The sequence below is a fragment of the Bufo gargarizans genome, chromosome 5 (assembly GCF_014858855.1).
Source record: "Bufo gargarizans isolate SCDJY-AF-19 chromosome 5, ASM1485885v1, whole genome shotgun sequence".
Taxonomy (NCBI): domain Eukaryota; kingdom Metazoa; phylum Chordata; class Amphibia; order Anura; family Bufonidae; genus Bufo; species Bufo gargarizans.
Window position 1 is genome coordinate 400,879,077 of NC_058084.1, and position 20,726 is coordinate 400,899,802.

The 20,726-nt window shown below is 42.1% G+C and overlaps 1 protein-coding gene across 2 annotated transcripts in view; it reads left to right on the top strand.

Moving 5' to 3' along the window:
* Nucleotides 1-20,351, top strand: part of LOC122938613 (solute carrier family 22 member 13-like) — a 42,882-nt gene extending 22,531 nt beyond the window's left edge. Inside the window, exons 4-10 of one of the 2 annotated variants that reach the window (XM_044294255.1) lie at nucleotides 521-689; nucleotides 1,010-1,130; nucleotides 8,857-8,951; nucleotides 10,546-10,760; nucleotides 14,806-14,914; nucleotides 16,837-17,046; nucleotides 19,993-20,351. In XM_044294255.1, the coding sequence (XP_044150190.1) occupies nucleotides 521-689; nucleotides 1,010-1,130; nucleotides 8,857-8,951; nucleotides 10,546-10,760; nucleotides 14,806-14,914; nucleotides 16,837-17,046; nucleotides 19,993-20,077 (1,004 nt within the window). In that variant the 3' untranslated portion in view covers nucleotides 20,078-20,351. Of the gene's footprint in view, nucleotides 1-520; nucleotides 690-1,009; nucleotides 1,131-8,856; nucleotides 8,952-10,545; nucleotides 10,761-14,805; nucleotides 14,915-16,836; nucleotides 17,047-19,992 lie in introns of those variants that run through there. The other variant, XM_044294256.1, reaches the window with a different exon arrangement.
* Nucleotides 20,352-20,726: the final 375 nt, after the last annotated feature.

Below are 20,726 nucleotides of genomic sequence, written 5' to 3' on the forward strand. Positions count from 1 at the left end.
GGATCACATACGGGAATCCTATGGATATGTTTTGTGGAATAACAGAACGGAAGAGGACATAAATCAGAGGGAAAAAAACCCCTCAGATACGGAACAACGGATCAGTGAAAAACGGAACACAAAACAACGGTCGTGTGCATGAGCCCTAAAGAAGAACATGGAAGTGATGATAGGACCTCCACAGAGCCCTGATCTCAACATCAGTGAGTCTGTCTGGGATTACAAGAAAGAGATAGAATGATGTGAGCAAGCTTACATCCACAGAAGAGGAATAGTTAGCTCTCCAAGATGCTTACAACATCCTCCCTGCCAAGTTTCTTCAAAAACTGTGCAAGTGTAGAAGAATCAATGCTGTATGGAAGCCAAAGGGTGGTCACACCAAAACTTGGTGATTGAGGTTTCTCTTTTGTTCATTCACTTTGCATTTTGTTAATTGATAAAAGCATTCTAACTTTGAAGCATTTTCCCAAAACCTGCCTAAATCAATATATATATTTGTGTAATTTTTTCCCCCTTTCAGTTGCTGAATGGGTGGGGCCTTCACAGCGTGCCTATGCTACTATCACTGGGCATACATGCTTTGCAATAGGACTAATGGTGCTGGCTGGAATTGGATATGCTATACGTAACTGGAGGTTGCTACAGATTGCTTGCTCTGCTCCCTCTGCTTTATTAGTCTTTTATATTTGGTAAGTTAAACATTTTTGGATTTATGAGAAATAAGTAAAAGGACTATTGGATCACAATTAAAGATGATAGAATTAATTTAAAAAAAATCTAATTTGACTGGAATTTTCAAAAATGTAGGTCCAATCTGAATCCAATTTTTTTTAATTGATGTCCCAAATACATCCATAGTCTTTCCATCTTGAAGAGAACATGGAGGCTATAGCAGCCACATACAATGTGTAAGGAACAGATACATAGTGAATAATTACACTTATATAAATCTCATGTCTACAGCAGCTACTTACAAGAAAGTCACAATCTATATTATAATATCACATAGGTTTCTACCAGAATCTCCCCGCTGGCTTCTAACGAAAGGCAAAAATGAAAAAGCCAAAGATCTTCTCCATAAAGCTGCACGCATGAACAAACGAGAGTTATCTGAAGATATACTGAAGGAGGTAAAGCTTTTAGTGTCGTAGAATGACCCTGTTGCGACAGTCTCACCTGTTTGACACCTTTTGTGTGCTAGAAAACTGATGTGAATTAAGATAAAATTGCTGGCCCTGCTGGTCATTGCCCTCCTGCTCTCACCACGCCTCCTTTTTCTGCCATTTGAGAAAAGTGGCGAGAAGGAAGATCAAGGTATGCCACAAAAATGGACACTTTCATTTTTTTCATATTTTGTATTGTTGCCACATTGCAGTGGAGTACTTCCAATAGAGGCAGACCACGCAGCTGCTATGGAACCATAGAAAAAAGGGTCCCGAAGTGGATAGGACCCACCCACTAATTACATCGAGCTCCAGTATAGTATCCCTACTATCAGTGAAGAAAGCTAAAGAATGTGTGATGATGTCATTACTGGTCCTGTACATGTAGTATAGGAACTGCTCAAAGAATGGTGTAGTTCCCTGCCAGGATGTGTGATGATATCATCTCACACATCCTGTGAGTAAATGAACTGCACAGCAGAGCCTCATCACAGGTCCTTCAACCCCCAACAGCATGGAAGATGAGCTCTCCATTGAGACTAGAATGGAGTGGTAAGAGGAGGTCCTCCTCCTTTCTCTTCATTTGCCCCACATTCCCTATTTTTACACATATATACAGTACAGACCAAAAGTTTGGACACACCTTCTCATTCTAAGAGTTTTCTTTATTTTCATGACTATGAAGGCATCAAAACTATGAATTAACACATGTGGAATTATTTACATAACAAAAAAGTGGGAAACAACTGAAAATATGTAATATTCTAGGTTCTTCAAAGTAGCCACCTTTTTCTTTGATTACTGCTTTGCACTCTCTAGGCATTATCTTGATGAGCTTCAAGAGGTGGTCACCTGAAATGGTCTTCCAACAGTCTTGAAGGAGTTCCCAGAGATGCTTAGCACTTGTTGGCCCTTTTGCCTTCACTCTGTGGTCCAGCTCACCCCAAACCATCTCGATTGGGTTCAGGTCTGGTGACTGTGGAGGCCAGGTCATCTGGCGCAGCACCCCATCACTCTCCTTCATGGTCAAATAGCCCTTACTTTCAAAGTTTTCCCAATTTTTCGGCTGACTGACTGACCTTTATTTCTTAAAGTAATGATGGCCACTTGTTTTTCTTTACTTAGCTGCTTTTTTCTTGCCATAATAAAAATTCTAACAGTCTATTCAGTAGGACTATCAGCTGTGTATCCACCTGACTTCTCCTCAACACAACTGATGGTCCCAACCCCATTTATAAGGCAAGAAATCCCACTCATTAAACATGACAGGGCACACCTGTGAAGTGAAAACCATTTCAGGTGACTACCTCTTGAAGCTCAACAAGAGAATGCCGAGATTTTGCAAAGCAGTAATCAAAGCAAAAGGTGGCTACTTTGAAGAACCTAGAATATGACATATTTTCAGTTGTTTCAGACTTTTTTGTTATGTATATAATTCCACATGTGTTAATTCATAGTTTTGATGCCTTCAGTGTGAATCTACAATTTTCATAGTCATGAAAATAAAGAAAACTCTTTGAATGAGAAGGTGTGTCCAAACTTTTGGTCTGTACTGTATATATATATATTTTTTTTATATATATATATATATATATATACTGCAGACAGTTACAACCACTATACCAGTACACTGCTCTATATAATATAATGCATCTATTATACAGTATAATAGATGCAGTAAATACAGGTATGTAGTTTACCCAGCAGTGTACTTATATGTGAGGTACAAGGTATATTAGATACAGTGTGTACAGATACTGTATATAGTATATACAGTAGAGTACTGATATGTGGGGTACGAGGTATAATAGATGCAGTGTGCACAGATATATAGTATATACAGCAGAGTACAGATACCTGAGGTATACAGGGTGTACAGAGATATAGTATATACAAGAGTGTAGTCATATGTCAGGTACTGTCACGAACCAGAAGGTGTGAACCCACTGTGCCACGTGTCCTACCTCCTCTAAGAGTGTTGTCTTAGTGAACCCCTGGATCTTTACAGTGCCCCTGATAGTGGGGATAGACTTTCCCGAGGGGAACACCAGGTCGCTACCTCTTGAGGAGGATAGGCACACGAGGCAGCTGGTCCAGGTGGACCAGGAGTTACCTTATAAAGGTGTAGGACTGAAGGATTAGGCAGAAGTGTAGTCAGACAGGAAAAAGGTCAGGGCAGGCGGCACAGGTACAGGTCAGGCAATCCACCTCGGCAACAGGAGAGTCAAGGCAAGCAGATAGGGATCTAACAGGTAGCAGAGTCCAGGAATGCAGATACAAGTCAGAAACAAAGGAACACTAGCGTAAAACAGGAACCTTAGCAGGATACAAGGACCTTGACTTCTCCAGTCCACAAGATAATAGGTCTTCTTGTCACGCTTCCTGATGTCCAGGATGTCTTTGACCTCAAATGTCTCGCCAGAAACTTCAGATACCGGAGTTGGAGTAGAAGGAGCCGTCAAGAAGCGATTAAGGACTACTGGTTTTAGCAAGGACACGTGGAAGGCATTAGGAATATGCAGAGAGAGAGGCGGACGTAACTTATATGTCACTTCATTGATCCTCCTCAATACTTTAAAGGACCCAAGGAATCTAGGAGCAAACTTGAAACTGGGAACCTTTAAGCGGATGTTTTTAGAAGAGAGCCATACCTTATCTCCAGACAAGAACTAAGGCGGTTTTCTTCTTCTTGTCTGCATTCGGTTTCATGCGGGTCACCGCTTGGTTGATGCAGTCCTTGGTGTCGCACCAAATCTTCAAAAAATCCCTACAAGAAAAACTGCAGCTGGTACCCCAGAAGATATAGAAACAGGGAGAGGAGTACGAGGGTGTTGGCCATAAACAAAAAAGAATGGAGAGGATCCAGTAGACTCACTAGAGTGGTTGTTATAGGAGAATTCAGCCCGAGGTAACAATTGTACCCAGTTGTTGTGTTGGGCTGAAACAAAATGCCGGAGATAGTTCTCTAATATTTGATTGACCCGCTCTACTCGCCCGTTGGTCTGGGGATGATAACCGGAAGAGAAGTCCAGCTCAATTTCGAGCAGCCGACAAAGGGCTCTCCAGAGCTTAGAGGTAAACTGGACTCCGCGATCGGAAACAATATGCCAAGGTAGACCATGCAAGCGGAATAGGTGTCTCACAAACAGTTAAGCAAGTTCAGTAGCCGAGGGCAGTCCAGCCAAAGGAACGATATGTGCCAGCTTGGAAAAGCTGTCCATGACCACCCAAATATGGCAGAAGAGGGCAGATCTGCAACAAAGTCCATGGCAATGTGTTGCCATGGGGCATCAGGAACAGGAAGGAGTAGCAACAGACCGGGTGGTTTTGTCCTGGAGACTTTATTCTGAGTACAGACAGTGCAGGCAGACACATAATCACGCACATACTTAGACAGTGTGGGCCACCAGTAGTGGCGAGACAAAAGTTCTGTGGTCTTGCTATCCCTGGGTGACCAGTCAGTTTGGAGTTGTGCCCCCAAGCTAGAATACGTTTTCTCTTGGCAGATGGCACGAATGTCTTCCCGCGAGGGATGTCTTTTACCAGAACAGGAGCCACTGTGATCAAGCGAGCAGGATCTACAAAAATAAAAACAGGAGAAGAAGAGTGCCTATCTGGCTTGGCGAGGGTCCTGACGTTGGGCCGTTTGCAGGTATGTAAGGTTCTTGTGGTCAGTGAAAATTATCACTGGATGCTGGGAGAAGAGCTTGGAGAAAAATCCACATGTAACCAACTTTCTCTTGGAACCTTTCTGTAGTAAAACAGCACCAGCTCTTATAGAGAAATCGTCCACTTCTAAAAATAATTGGGATGATGCAGAACAGGTGCAGAAGCAAAGTACTTTTTTAATTGGACAAAGGCGGCCTCTGCCTCTGGAGTCCAGTCTATGGCATTTACCCCTTTCTTAGTAAGAGCGGAGATCGAAGATATAAGAGATGAAAAATTCAGGATGAACTGACGATAGAAATGAGAAAATCCAAGGAAGCGCTGTATAGCACGAAGACCCTGTGGGCGGGACCAATCCATTACTGCATTCAACTTTTCAGGATCCATCTACAATCCGAGATTATGTATCCGAGGAACGGTACGGTAGATTTTTCAAAGATGCATTTCTCGAGTTTGGCATAAAATCGATTCTCTCTCAACCGCTGTAAAACCAACCATACATGCTTCCGGTGAGTGGTCAAATCTGGAGAATAGATCAGTATATTGTCCACGTACACTATCACGCAGACATAGAACATGTCCCGGAAGATATGGTGTATCAACTCCTGGAATACTGCGGGAGCATTGCACAGACTGAAGGGCATGACAAGATACTCGTAGTGTCCATCACAAGTGTTGAAAGCACCGGCCCTGTCAGCATTTTAAAAATCGCGCGCCTCTGTTCATTCGGCGCAGGCGCTCTGAGATGAGGATGCTCGTCTCCTCAGAACTCCCTCAGTGCGCCTGCGCCGATGACATCACCGAAAGAGAAGACGTCATCGGCGCAGGTGCACTGAGGGAGTTCTGAGGAGACGAGCCTCCTCATCTCAGAGCGCCTGCGCCGAATGAACAGAGGCGCGCGATTTTTAAAATGCTGACAGGGCCGGCCAGAGGAGGAGATCACGGCTGGCCCTGTCAATCAATACGACGACGGGGCGGTTTTTTGCGGCGGCTACCAGCAAGTAGACGCCCTACTTGCTGGTAGGGACCTGATTTGCATATTATAAAACTTCGTTTTCTTAAGAAACGGCCGAATGAAAGTAAGTAACAACATTATATTCTCATATATCGCACTATAAGGAATGTAACTAGCCAACCCAAAAAAAAAATAATGACTTTAGTGGGGTGACAGAAGCCCTTTAAATAAGTGTTTATGACCTCTGTGTGATATAATGGCTCAATGTGATATAATGGCTCAATATTTTAAAGAAATTGAAAATATGATTTTTACCCAAAAATGAGTAAAATGCAATCATAAGCAAAAACTGCCTCCAAAGATGTACATAGCCTTTAAATATCAATCTGTTCTACGCGGTATAGATCAGGGATGGCCAACCTGAGGCTCTCCAGCTGTTGCAAAACTACAACTCCCAGCATGCCCACACTGCCTATAGCTATCAGGTTGGAGCTGGAGAGCCACAGGTTGGCCATCCCTGGTATAGATCAATAAATATAAGCTTACCATTGAAATGGTGTGTGGCGCAGGAACTGCTAGAACACGATGATTAAAGAAACTAACTGGCTTAGAGTCTGGTACACTATTACCACATATATTTGGAGATTATTTATTATTATGGACTCTTTATCGTGGACTTTTTAACATGTCAATTTCTTTTGCACAGGGGTAGTCGGCTGGGCAGTGTTGTACATTTGGATATTTTGAGTTTTTACAATTTTGGTGATTCACCTAAGAACTTTGTATTGCATATTTATTTGTGATGTATTTAGCTATTGGTCTATACTTTATTGTATGTATATTTCAGTTTCAGTTTTTGCACTCTTGCATTATATATCTAGCTGACACATGGATTTTTATGTAGCTCACTATTTTTAATAGGCGTGAACAAGTCTGGGCCAGACTAAAAAACAAACATTTTCCACAGCCAACACATTCAGGGGTCATGCACATGACTATATTTTTCTTCAGTGTGCTAATCTATTTATTATTATTTTTTTTTACAAATAGCACACTGACCCCTTCATTACTATATGGTGCCATGTACACATGCATATTTTTCATGGATCTGTGCTGCCATTGCTCAAATCTCAATGCAGGTCCTATTCTTGTCTATATTAGCAGATAAAGATAGTCCTTCTTATTAATGGGAGTGGGAAAAATATGGAATGCATAAAGAAGATATTGGTATTTGGCGGATCCATTTTTTGCGGACCTACAGTACCTTGAAAAAGTATTCATACCTTGAACTTTTCCAAATTTTTAACATTACACCCACAAAGTTAAATCTATTTTATTGGGATTTTTTGTGGCAGACCAAAACAAACTACCAAGCATGTGTGAACTAAAATGAAAACGATACATGGTTTTCAAAATGTTTAATACATAATATTCTGGAAAGTGTGGTGTGCATTTGTATTCAGCCCCCTGTACTCTGATACCTCTAAATAAAATCCAATGTGATCAATTGCCTTCAGAAGTCAACTAATTAGAAAATAAAGTCCATCTTGACTTCACACATATTTGCTACTTTGTGTTGGTCTATCACATAAATCCCAATAAAATATGGATGTAGTTAACACAAACACTTGGTGAGTTATCGCATCTAGTTAACACGTTATCACTGTGACTGTTAACTCTACTGTATCTTTACAAGCGAAAAAGGTCAAGGAATATGAATACTTTTTCAAGGCATTGTAAATACGGACATGTGCATGAGGCCACAATGCTTGTCCCTTCTCTCTGTTCTATCTGCAGCCACTTCTGCTGGGTCCATTGCACAGGTTGTCTCAGCAGCAGACTGTGTCTCTTACCAGACAGCCCTCTCTCCTCTCTAGCACTTGCTACTGGGCCCTTGTGCCCTGTGCAGCTTTCCCAACACAGCACTTATTTTGAAGTCTAATGGCTCCTTGCCACTACAGGCTTAGTCTGTGCCCTAGATGTGTCCACATGTTGCCTTGGAGGTGTGTTCCACACATGCCCAAACTGTCTGCCTTGGTGCCAACAAACCCTTATATGCCAGCTCTTGCTGTTGTGCCACCACTCCAGTGATCCCTGACAATGTTTTTTTGCTGTAGCAATGGCATGCATTACATCTGAGTGATTGCTGCAGCCAAAGGCCTAAGCAAATATGTCTGCATGTTTAACATGAGACTATTGAGACCACTGATGTCCAGCAGTCATGTGGATGTAAAGAATCATCATCGCTGCTTCAAAGTTATTTGAGGGGATTTAACAGATGAATATCAGTAATTTTTTATTTTAGCATATTCTCTGCTGCCATGCAAATCTTTTTCAAATTTTGGAAAACCCTTTAAGAAGAGTGATTGCAGTAGCCCTAGTCTTGAGAAGGTTCTTAAGCAATCCCTTCTAGCACTCCCTTCCCATCCACTTCCCCAAAAGTCTGAAGATACCAGAACACATTCCAGGCTTTAGGGCAGCCAAAACTTATGCTAGATGTTCACCATTTCTTCCCTGCCCCACTTTCCACATAGGCCCACCTAGACCCATCTGTAGCATCCCCCAAGGTTCAGTCTAGCACCACCCAACCAACCTTGGTCCCTGTCTAGAATAACATCTCTCACATCTCCAGAAGACTCCCCAGAGCAGACTCCTCATAGGCAGGAAGCATACCTCAGCAAAGGAAAAGCCCACACAGTGCCCTGCAAGCTGTCCCCTCCCATGGCTGACTGTCTCAGCCGCAAAGAAAAGTCACCTCACCATCTTCTTCACTGTGACATTCTCTAGGTCTTACTATGCAATACCACAACGGCACTTCTTGCCTCTTGTCCCTTATCACTTGCTTAGGCCTCTACCCTACTGCCTGTCTTGTAATGAACAAGCAGATTCTCTACTATCAGATATAGGAACGGGGAGAACTAGTCCTGGGATCTCATGTGCTCGGGTAGAGTTGATGGTGTAATGACATATGGAGGTATTTGTGAAGAAACACAGTTTGTAAATTACTTGGATTAGTTTGAGGTTATAGATAAATATTACAGTAGATTACATTATTCTTTCCAATTTTTTTAGGTAAAAGAACAAAAACAGACTAAATCTGGCAACATGATAGACCTGTTTAGGATCCCACTTTTGAGGAAAAAAACGCTCATTATGTGTTCGGTATGGTAAGTTCCAACTGTAGTGTCCTATAGATAATTGAAATAAAAATGCAAGAAATCTGCAAATTAAAATATTTGTCTGTAAACAAGCTGAACTGTAGTACATAGGTCTGATGTTTTAGACACTTCTGGGACACCTGTTCATCTGTAGGTACCTGAAAGCTTTAGAATTGCTAAAAACAGGGAGAGAGCGTCATGGAAGGAGAGAGCGTGATCAGCCCTGAGCTCAACCCACACCTCTGTCCCTGGCTATATGCACAGTCTGCCCTAGGCGACGGTGTACAACTGGACGACTTTCCCTAAACTGAGTATGTGCTGGGTCTTAAAGGGAACATTGAAACTGGAAAAAATAATAAACAAAGTGACTGGCAGGCACGGAGGAGGAATACACAAACAATGCAAATATAAGCAGCGGTCAAAATACAGGACGAAAGATACATAAAAATGAGTAAGCAAGGTCAAAAGAAGCCGAGGTCAGTACCAGGAGGTCAAGTCAGTACAAAGGAATAACCAAATGACAACAAACACAAGCCGAGGTCCGAATGCAGGAGGTCACGTCAATTCAGAGGAAACAGCAGAAGCGGGGTCAAGGACACAGAGCCGAGGTCAAGGTACAATGCAAACCAATACAGAGAACTTGGTAAATGAAAAGACCTTATTCACAGGCAACCTGTGACCCGCAGACTGCGTGTTTAAATAGTCCTGGCTGGTGAGTCACATGACGTGGCCGGCGTCACGTGATTCACAGCTAGGGTTGCCACCCGTATGGGAATGACCCGGACAGTCTGGGTTTGTAATCCCGTGCCCGGGTACAAGCCTTTCTCAGACCCGGGCACAGGATTCAAACTGCAGACTTGCACACCTGACAGCTGGTGGCGGTGAGCGGCGGCGTCGGGCGTCAGTCGGCAGCGGAGGCCGATGAGGTGTCGGCAGCGGGGACTATCAGCTGTCACTGCGGGCGATTTTCTGCTTGGCCCGTTCCACTGTCCTCTCTGATATCCTGTCTGCTTGGCCCGTTCAGCTGGACCTACTTCCGGCCTGTGGAACGCAACTTCCGGTCCCGATGCGTTCCACCCGTGTTCGGGTTTGGCTTGAAGAAAAGGTGGCAACCCTGCTCACAGCAGCCCAACTCAGCCAAGCACCGATCATCATTATCGGCGCTCGGCTCTCCTGCAGCTTGCCTGCTGTCATGGAGACAAGGACGCAGGCTACATCCCTGTCCTTCTCCTTGCGTAGGGTGCCAGCAGATGCTGCGAAGGAAGCGCGCGTCGCCGGCCACTCGTTACAGAGAGAGTAGCTTCAAACATTTATTTTTTTTAATTCTTCTTTTTATGGCTTTTTTGGAACACACTATCCAGCGGACAGATTTGGCATGCTGGTGAATAAACCCTACAAATAGATGCTCCAGAATTGTTAGTACATGGGGAATGCAAGTAGTTACTAAAAGTCATTCCTGGAGATGACATCTCCTCTTTACGCTTATGTCTCATGTGGTCTGTATATTGATCACACATGTATGACCCTCACAGCCCCTACAACTTACTGTCTTCTATGTATTTTTGGCTTGACAGTTTCTCCATGTTTTAAAATCTGTTTATAGGTTTGTGAATGCTTTAGTGTATTATGGCCTCAGTCTGAATGTGGGAAGCTTTGGACTGGACATTTATGCTACTCAGCTCATATTTGGAGCTGTTGAAATACCCGCTCGCCTTGGATCTATTTTCGCATTGCAATTTTTTGGAAGAAGGCTAAGTCAATCATTTTACCTTTTGCTCGGGGGAACTGTTTGCCTTATCACCACTGCAATACCAAAAGGTAAGCAACGTATTAGTGGTGTGTGTCTGGGACCCCATATAATGTTAATGGATTGGATGTGTTACATTTATTCTGCTGTCCCTTCAAGAGACAGGCTTAGTGAGAAAACATGCCTTTTAGGCTAGGGATATACGGCGACACTGGTCGCGGCCAGGATTGCTGAGCAGAGGTGATCCCATAGAAATTAATAGGATCACCGCGGTAGTCGCTAGAAATCCAACAAGACTGGATTTCTTGCAACTGCTGAGGCCATCACATTCATTTCTATGGGATCACCGCTACTCAGCGATCCTGGCCGTGACCAGTGTCGCCGTGTAGCCATAGCCTTATCCCCTTCTACCTTGGGAATATTTCACCTTGGGCCTCTTTCACACTGGCCAGATTTCCACGCGGGTGCAATGCGTGAGGCATTGCACCCGCACTGAATCCGGACCCATTAATTTCTATGGGGCTGTGCACATGAGCGGTGATTTTCACGCATCACTTGTGCGTTGCGTGAAAATCGCAGCATGCTCTATTTTGGGCGTTTTTCACACAACACAGGCCCCATAGAAGTGAATGGGGCTGCGTAAAAAAATCGCAAGCATCCACTAGCAAGTGCCGATGCAGTGCGATTTTTGCGCACGGTTGCTAGGAGACTATCGGGATGGGGACCCGATCATTATTATTTTCCCTTATAACATGGTTATAAGGGAAAATAATAGCATTCTTAATACAGAATGCATAGTACAATAGGGCTGGAGGGGTTAAAAAAAATAACCATGGTGATGGATCATGTGACGACCATGTGATGAGCGCAGTGACGTCACCACAGGTCCTTTTCCTCAAAGAAGAAGAAAGAAGCGAACAAGTGGATGAGGTGAGTTAAATTATTTTTTATTTTTGTTAACCCCTCCAGCCCTATTGTACTATGCATTCTGTATTAAGAATGCTATTATTTTCCCTTATAACCATGTTATAAGGGAAAATAATAAAATCTACACAACCTTGAACCCAAACTTTAACTTTAGTGAAGAAGTTCCGGTCTGGGTACCACATTCAGTTTTTTATCACGCACGTGCAAAACGCATTGCACCCGCGCAATAAAAACTGTCTGAAATTGCGTACCTACTCTTGCGGGTACCTACTCATACTAAGCCAAAACGTGACGCCCGTGTGAAAGAGGCCTTAGGGTGCTGGCATACAGTACAGTTCTGACATGCATTCAGGATGCAGTTATATTTTTTGTAGCTAGCTAAATTTGATTAAATCATTTGCACTATGCAGAACACCAGGGTTCAACGAGGCTGCTAAACTAGCTAAATGGAACACTGCACCCTGAAAGCATGTCAGAACTGCACTGTGTGCCAGCACCTTTAGGCTGGGTTCAGACCTGAGCGTTCTGAAACGAGCGCTCTGTATGCGCGATTGTACGGGCGTTTACAATCGCGCATACAGAGACAGGCGTGCACACATTGTCGCGCGTTCCCGAATATCTATGTGCGGGAACGCGCGACAAACGCCCAAAAAAAAGCTCAAGCACTTGTTTGAGCGTCGGGCCTTTTACAGCGCGATCGTACGCACTGTAAAACGCCCAGGTGAGAACCATTCCCATAGGGAATCATTGGTTCTTGCCTGTTGTGCGTTTTACAGCGCGTAGGAACGCGCTGTAAAACGCTCAGGTGTGAACCCAGCCTTAAGGACCGAGCCATTGTTTTGCAAACTTGAAGTGTCACTTTATGTGGTAATAATTGTAGAACGCTTTTACTTATCCAAGCCATTCTGAGAATGTTTTCTCGTGACACATTGTACTTCACGACAGTGGTAAATGTGAGTCAATATATTTCACATTTAATTTTTTATTTTTATCCAAAATTTACCCATTTTTAAAAAATGTGCAATTTTCAAAATTTTTACTTCTCTGCTTTTGAGACAGATAGTGATACCAGGACCAGTTCTGTTATGAAGTCACTTTGTGGGGCTTATATAATAGATGCCACCCATTAGGCCTCTTGCACACGAACGTACCGTGTTTTGCGGTCCGCAAATTGCTGATCTGCAAAACACAGATGCCGCCCGTGTGCCTTCCGCAATTTGCGGAACGGAACAGACAGCCCATTATAGAAATGCCTATACTTGTCCGCAAAACAGACAAGAATAGGACATGATCTATAATTTTTGCGGGGCCACGGAACCAAGCAACGGATGCGGACAGCACATCTTTTTCTAGCCCCAGTGAAGTGAATGGTTCCGCACCCGAGCCCCGAGGAATCGGAACCAAACCACGTTCATGTGTGATGACCCCAAATGACCCAATTTTAGAAACTACACCCCTCAAGTTATTCAAATATGATTTTACAAACTTTGCTAACCAATTAGGTGTTCAACAAGAATGAAAGGAAAATAGAGGTGAAATTTCAAAATGTAACTTCTATTTGCAGATTTTCAATTTCAATCCATTTTTTCATGTAAGGCAGCAAGGGTTAACAGCAAAACAAAACTTAATATTCATTACTCAGATTTTACAGTTTATGGAAACTCCCCATATGTGTTTGTAAACTGCTGTATGAGCACATGCCAAGGAGCAGAAGTGAAGGTGCAACATGTGGACTTTGGAGGGCATTGGTACAATTTTGGGGTACATATGATTTTTGATCGCTCGATATTACGCTTTTTGTGAGGCAAGGTAACAAAAAATGGCTCTGCTGGCAGTTTTTATTTTCCTTTTTTTTTAGGACAGATCATGTGATATTTTTTTAAAGCTGGACGTAGCAATATGTCAATTTTTTATTTTATTTATTTTAGTTTTACACAATAAAAAGCATTTTTGAAAAAAATATAGTTTTTGTGTCTCCATTTTCTGAAAGCCACATTTTTTTTTCTTTTTCTGCAGATTGCCTTGTGTAGGGACTTGTTTTTCATGGGAAGAGTTTTTGATCTTTCAATAATACACTTTTTTGGGGAAAGGTGACCAAAAAATGGCTGTTTTGGCACAGTTTTTATTGATTTTTTTTTTTACGCGTTCACCGTCATGTGATATTTTTATAGAGCCATTACGGACACGGCACTTTTTTACTGTAAACTTTTTTTATTTTATAAAACATCTAAAACTTTTTTTTTTCCTTTTTTCACTTTTTTTTGTCAAACTACAGGGACTTTAACATTTCAGGGTTTGATCCCTCTTTCAATGTAGTGCAATAAATGCTGTATTATACTACATTACCTGTCAGTGTAATACACTGACAGTGTGCCTGTCTCACAGGCTTCCGTACATGGCAGACCCCAAGGCCTCTGTGAGGCCTGGGTTTGCCATGACAGCCATCGCCCCCCTGTCACCGCAGCACAGGGGCGATGGAGATGCCATGGTCAGCGTTGATCGCAGCATATAAGGGTTTAATCCGCTGACTATGGAATTTACAGCGATGCCGGTGGATACAGCAGGTGTCCATCTGTCAGTTACAGCCGGGCTGCTGCATTGATCGGGCACACCCAGCTCCAGGGCCCGCCCGATAATCATGTCACTTCCCGCTGTAACGTACTAGTATGTCACATGTTGCCAAGGGGTTAATATAAGTGTATCAGTGCGTCCTTTCTCAGTACTATGTTAGAAGGGGTGTATAAAGCCCCTGCAGACAGGAATAAGACTGCTGGATGTCTCTTTATTGTTGGGCAATATGTAACATACCACCCATTAGCAGTTGTGATATGTGATATGGGAAGGCCATACTATAGGAAATGCACACTATAGGAAAAAGCACCAGCCTATGTGTGCTTTCACGGTCCCAGCTTCCAGAGAGGCCGATGCTTTTTCCTATTAGTGTGCAAACACAACCACCACTGATGGATTGCAGGGTGGTCATAACCATATAGACAAGCAGTGTATAATGTGGAGGAAAATTTAATCCAGCCAGCAAAGGAAGCAATATAGATAATCGCAATACATTAGTAAGTGCCTTGTATTTACTTTGTCTACATAATGAATGCCATTTGCTAAAGTGAGACAACCCCTTTAATTAACTTTCTGTATATAACCAGTATGTACAATATTATGCTGTGTCATTTTCAGAGTTATCTGTCGTAACCACTGTGCTGGCGGTAATTGGAAAATTTGCAACTGCGTCTGCCTATTCAGTCTGTTATATATATGCTGCTGAGTTATTCCCCACAATCATCAGGTGAGCTGTCTAAAGGCAGAAATATGCGTACTGAAGATTTTTACCCTTAGGCTGGGTTCACACGGGCGTGTCCGGATTAGGTCCGGATGCGTCCCAGTGTATTGCGGCAAACCCGCGCGAGTAGGTACGCAATTGCAGTCAGTTTTGACTGCGATTGCGTTCCAATGTTCAGTTTTTATCGCGCGGGTGCAATGTGTTTGGGTTCGGTGTTCTGTAGATTGTATTATTTTCCCTTATAACATGGTTATAAGGGAAAATAATAGCATTCTGAATACAGAATGCTTAGTAGGTGGTCAATTGAGGGTTAAAAAAAATAAAAAGTTTTTTCCTGAACAGATCCTGACACAATCCGTATTGCTCGTGTGAAAAACGCCTTAGGGCTCCTTCACATGGCTGTGTCACATACATTTTTTGTGTTGTATGCATGCATAATATGATGCCCATAGCCTGCTCTGACAGCATACTGTACCTCTAGGTGTTTCCGATATTATATGTAGGCACATGGATATTTCTAGTTCAGATTTAAAGGCTGTGTACACCTTCGGAGGTAATTTTTTTTAAGATTGCATATTACTCATTTTTGGATAAAAATCTTTTTTTCAAATGGCCTATATTAAAAATATTGAGCTGTTCTGTCAAAAAGGGTTAACTGTTTTTCTAGCTGTGTGACTGGTACTTTCACTTTGTGTAGGTCATCTAATAAACCTTTCCTCTAAACTACTAAGAGGTCATAAACACTTATTTAAGCTACATTCTGATCAATAAGATAAGAACTGAGCTGTAAAGAGTGTTTAGGAGGTAATAGTAGTAAGAGAAAAACCACCGCACACTCAAGGTTATCATGCAAGTAAAAAATATTTTATTCTGACATATCCTCCAATGGGTACATAAGTAATCACGGAGAGATGCCAAAATTGTGACTCCAAGTCTTAATGACGTTTCGGTCGTTCCGGACCTTGATCACATAAGTCACAAAAGAAGAGTGTAGGCAGAAAGGAGGACCCGCGGGGGACAGCAGGAACGAGCTGTGGGGGGAGGCTGTGGACCAGTGTGTGAAGGTAGGAGGTAATAGAGCAGAGATAAGGAGTCCGTCAGCTCCTGGTCTGACGAAAAAGACAGAAAATCCAAAGGGTGCTTTTATACCATGTCAGCTCTGTCCAGAAAAAAGAATGCCATATTTTTAATACCATATAAGACCAATTAAAAAAGTATTTTTAGCTCAAAATGAGTACAATGCAATAATTTAAAAAAAAATTGCCTCCAAAGGCGTAGCTTTAAATGAAATCTGTGAGTGAAAAAAATCATGACATGATTGATTACATCATGCAGTACTACAGATGGATGCACAATGAATCCATGATTGAAACCATGTGCTTCTGTACATTGTCCTTAAATGCCATAATGCCCTGTGCTTGCACCCTTGTGCTTTGATGATGCCGCTAGGCTCTTAGTTGCATGATGGGAATATCACATGCAACAAGTGTTCATCAGAAAGGATGTACCAGGCAAGGATTTCAAGTCTGCTCCTTGTGGTTTTCATACTATGTGCATAAGGAATGAATGTACACCACAGAGGATTTCCAGGATTAATAAACTATATATTCCTAACTGCAAGCGGTTCTGTGTGAGCCATAAATATGTTAACAGTATGGTAGGTCACAAGAATGCCATAGTAAAATCCACACATACCGGCTTGTTCATGGCTTAGCTTTTGGAAGAAGGTTGACTCATTTAGGAGGAACTCATACAAACCCATGCAAGTGGTGTACCGTCATGGCCCAAGTTCTCTGTAGTACTAAGCAGTAAACCACCAGCACATATGCAAATGGTTTTCTTTACCCACTCTTCACCATAGAGTACAGGCTATATACATTGTCTGAGTTTACAACTATAATGATCTGGAGGTTTTCCCTATATTGCAGGCAGAGTGGAGTAGGACTCTGCTCTATGGCAGCTCGGGTCGCTGGGATTTTAGCACCCCTCATTAGGCTTATGGACCAATATCACCCATCTATACCAATGGCCATTTATGGAAGTGCTCCCATCATCGGAGGTCTTCTCTGCTTCTTTTTACCAGAGACAAAGGGCAGTGATCTTCAGGACAATACATTTGACACCAATGGTATTCCAAGGTAAGGCAATTTCTCCTATGGATCAGCTGCGTCTCCAACACATGTTTCGCTGAAGAGTATGCCCAATTCAGACTAGCAGTTCTTAACTTCAAGTCTGCACTTGTTATTGCTTAACAGGACTACTTCACTATTGTCATATATTCTCTGTCAATCAACCTCTGGCAATTATTTAAAACTTTTGACTTCAACTTCTGGTCCCGCCCCCATATCACTCATCTCATACATTGAAGATAAGATCTACAACATCAGAGAAAGTTTTAACCTAACCTTACTTTCCAAATCACAAGTCCGCACCTGTGTCCTGAACTCTTTCCCATCGCATCTGATCCCCAACCTTATTTTTGCATTTACCCCAACTCCGACCCTACTCTTTTGCCAGTTGATACTGGCATCTTTCCTTCTCCTTTTTAACATGCAACCATCACAACTACTATATATTACTAGCTGCACTTGTACTGGGAGCAGCACATGCATGCAGCTAGTAATAGGCATTATTAAACCATGGGCCTGATGTCTGATGGTTTCATTTGCCTTGGATAGCTCATAAACCCCAATGGCCTTGAGTAACACTTCTACATTGATGACACACTAATTAACCCATCTGACTCAGAAATTACCTTTCTGCTATCCAGAGATTCAGAGTGACTATCGGCTATATCCTCCTACTCCATCTTAATTAAAAAATGCAACATACATAATACTGAATTAATCTTTTCCCCATCTTGTTGAACCTTCCCAGCACCAGATCTATCAAGCACAGTTAATGCTTCCCCAGTCTCACAAGTCCTCTGTCTCAGGATAACCTTTAATTAATCCCTATCTATTAATCCACATATTCAAACCCTTACCACCTGTGCCGATTCAACAACAAAAAAATATATTCTCAAAGCCGCTCCTTCATGATTCAAGTCAGCAAAAATTCTAGTGCATACTCTTATCATCTCTCACCTAGACGGCTGCAACATCCTTCTCTATAACTTCCCCTGTAACATTTGTGTACCCTTCCAATCCATCCTTAACTTTGTTATTTTGGCTGTGTACTTAGGGTCATTGTCTTGTTGGAAGGTAAACCTTCAGCCCAGTCTGAGGTCCAGAGCACTCTGGATCAGCTTTTTATTGAAAAATCTCTTTATTTTGCTCCATTCAGCATTCCTTCAAACCTGAGAGGTCACCCTACCTCAGGTGCTACAAAAATACCTCACAGCATGCTGCTGCTACCACCATGTTTCACTTTAGTGATGGTATTGGGAAGCTAATGAGCATTGCCCTGTTTCCTCCAGACATGACTCTTAGAATTGAGGCCAAAAAGATCTGAGAATCCTTTATGTGCTTTTTCTATGTATTCTTCTTCCTACCCTCTCTTCCATAAGCCCAGATTGGTGGAATGCTGCAGTGATGTTTGACCTTCTGGAAGCTTCTCCCATCTAGACACAGGATCTTTGGAGTGCAGCCAGAGTGACCACTGGGTTCTTGGTCACCTCCCTTACTAAGGCTCTTCCTGCCAATTTGGTCTCCCATATCTTTGAAACATTCAAAAGTAATCTACCCTCACCCTGTCCCATTCCCCCTTCCTTTGTAGATTGCAAGCTCTCATTGGCGGGGTCCTCACCCCCTGTGAACCAGTCACTCATTTAGTCTCTAGTATATAGTGATGGACGAACATCTGCCGGGACGTTTCGCGAACACGATCAAATGTTCACGAACCGCAAGTTTGCGGCGGGTCCCATTTATTTTAATGGCAGGCGAACCTGAAACACCTTCAGCTCATATTTGCAGCCAAGAAATAATTACTAGAAGTGCACAAATAGTCCCACAACATGGACAGTGACATACCAGATGTAGTATTCAAATTGCGATCTCCATTAATTATTTTTTTCAATGCAAAATATTGGCAATATAATTTTTGCGTACGCGCATGCGCACACCAGTTATAATTATTTTTTCCAATGCCGTTTGTCACTGTGTGTAGCAGAGAGAAAGCAGCAAAACCGCAAACGAATGCTGCTGTAACCAAATGCACCATATAGAAAGTATATTATTGGTAAAAAAAAATCCAGCTTCTATCAGTTTTTTTTTGGGGGGGGGGGGGGGGGGCGACTGGTATATCACACCAGTTATAATTATTTTTTCTAATTGCGTTTGTCACTCGCTGTCAATTGCTGCAGAACCGCTCACCACTGCTGCACAATACAAATCCACTATAATTTGCTTTCTACGTTAGACAGTATATTATAAGTGTATTACACCCCTCTGTACTGCACACCTATCAATAGCACACCTATACCAGTCCTTAAAAGGACTTTTGTGGGCCTATAAGCTAGCGATTTGTGTCCCTAACAGTCTGTCCCTGCTCCACACAGCAACCTCTCCCTACACTGACAAAGGACTTTATGTAAAATGGCGGCCAGATCGGGTCTATTTATAAGGTAGGGGGTATGTCCATGTGCTGAAACTTTTCAATTGGCTGTCCTGTACCACCTGATGGATGTGTCATGGGTCAAAGTTCTTTCCAATGTAAAAGAATATGGTGGGCGCGAATATCGACATATGTTCGCATGTTCGGCGAATCGCGAATGAGCAAAGTTCGCAGCGAACCGACCATCGCAGAGAACCGCAAGGCCATCTCTACTAGTATATTGTACATATTTTTTATCCCATGTTATGTATTGAAACCCTTTAAATGTGTATGTACCCTTCAATTAATGTTGGTTTAAAATAAATTATATTACTATTAATAATAGTAGAAATGAAGAGATTTATTCCAGCAGTGTGAATACTGTGAGTCATATCTGGTCTTCTACTTCAATGATAATTCTGTCAATGCATACATGTAGAACTGGGAACTCCAGGACTAATGATTTAACTTTGATACAAGTTTTATGTCCATAAAAAATAAATCTGATGTATATTGCTATTTTCACCAATGTAAGGAAATTTTTGTTTCAGGCCAGACAACTTGCCAACGGACCACTTGTTTAGTGATTCTAACATACTACATAGAGAACACGATGAAAAGAGCACCCGATTATAAGCTGGCTCAAGAACAAATATCTCAATATATTTATTATGTGAGAACCATTATTTCTTTTTCTGGACCTTTTGTCAATAACCACACTCCAAAAATAATGGAAGAAGCTCATCTCAAAAACATTCCTTTAAGTATATCCAGTAGATATGCCTTCTTTAAATGATAAACTCCGCTCCGCTACATTTAGAGGACGATTATAAAGACTGTATTAAATCAAAAAGGATTCATGAACCTTATACACTAGCCAGGTGGAATTAAACAAAATGTGAAGCTTAGATTGTCCTTTGTTTTCCATCTGTTGGTCTTACAGAGTTAACATAACTGAAATTAATGACATTATTTATTAATTAAAGGGGGTTTACTCTTAAATTAAAGTGACCACAGTGTGTAAGCTTATAATGTGCTCACACTTTGTATCTCATTCTCTGCTTAATTTTTTCAAGAAGGATGGATCAAGTTTGGCGGGGACCCTGGACAAAACATTGGTGCCCCTACCCTAGTAGCAACAAGAAAGAACCTAGATAATTGCTCTTTATGCTGTCTATATCCCCAGGAGAGTTTGGAGAAATAAAAAGTTTAAGTGATCAGCTGCAAGGATGAGTCTAATTACGTAGAAATGAAAGGGAACCTGTTACCATGAAAAACAGTGTAA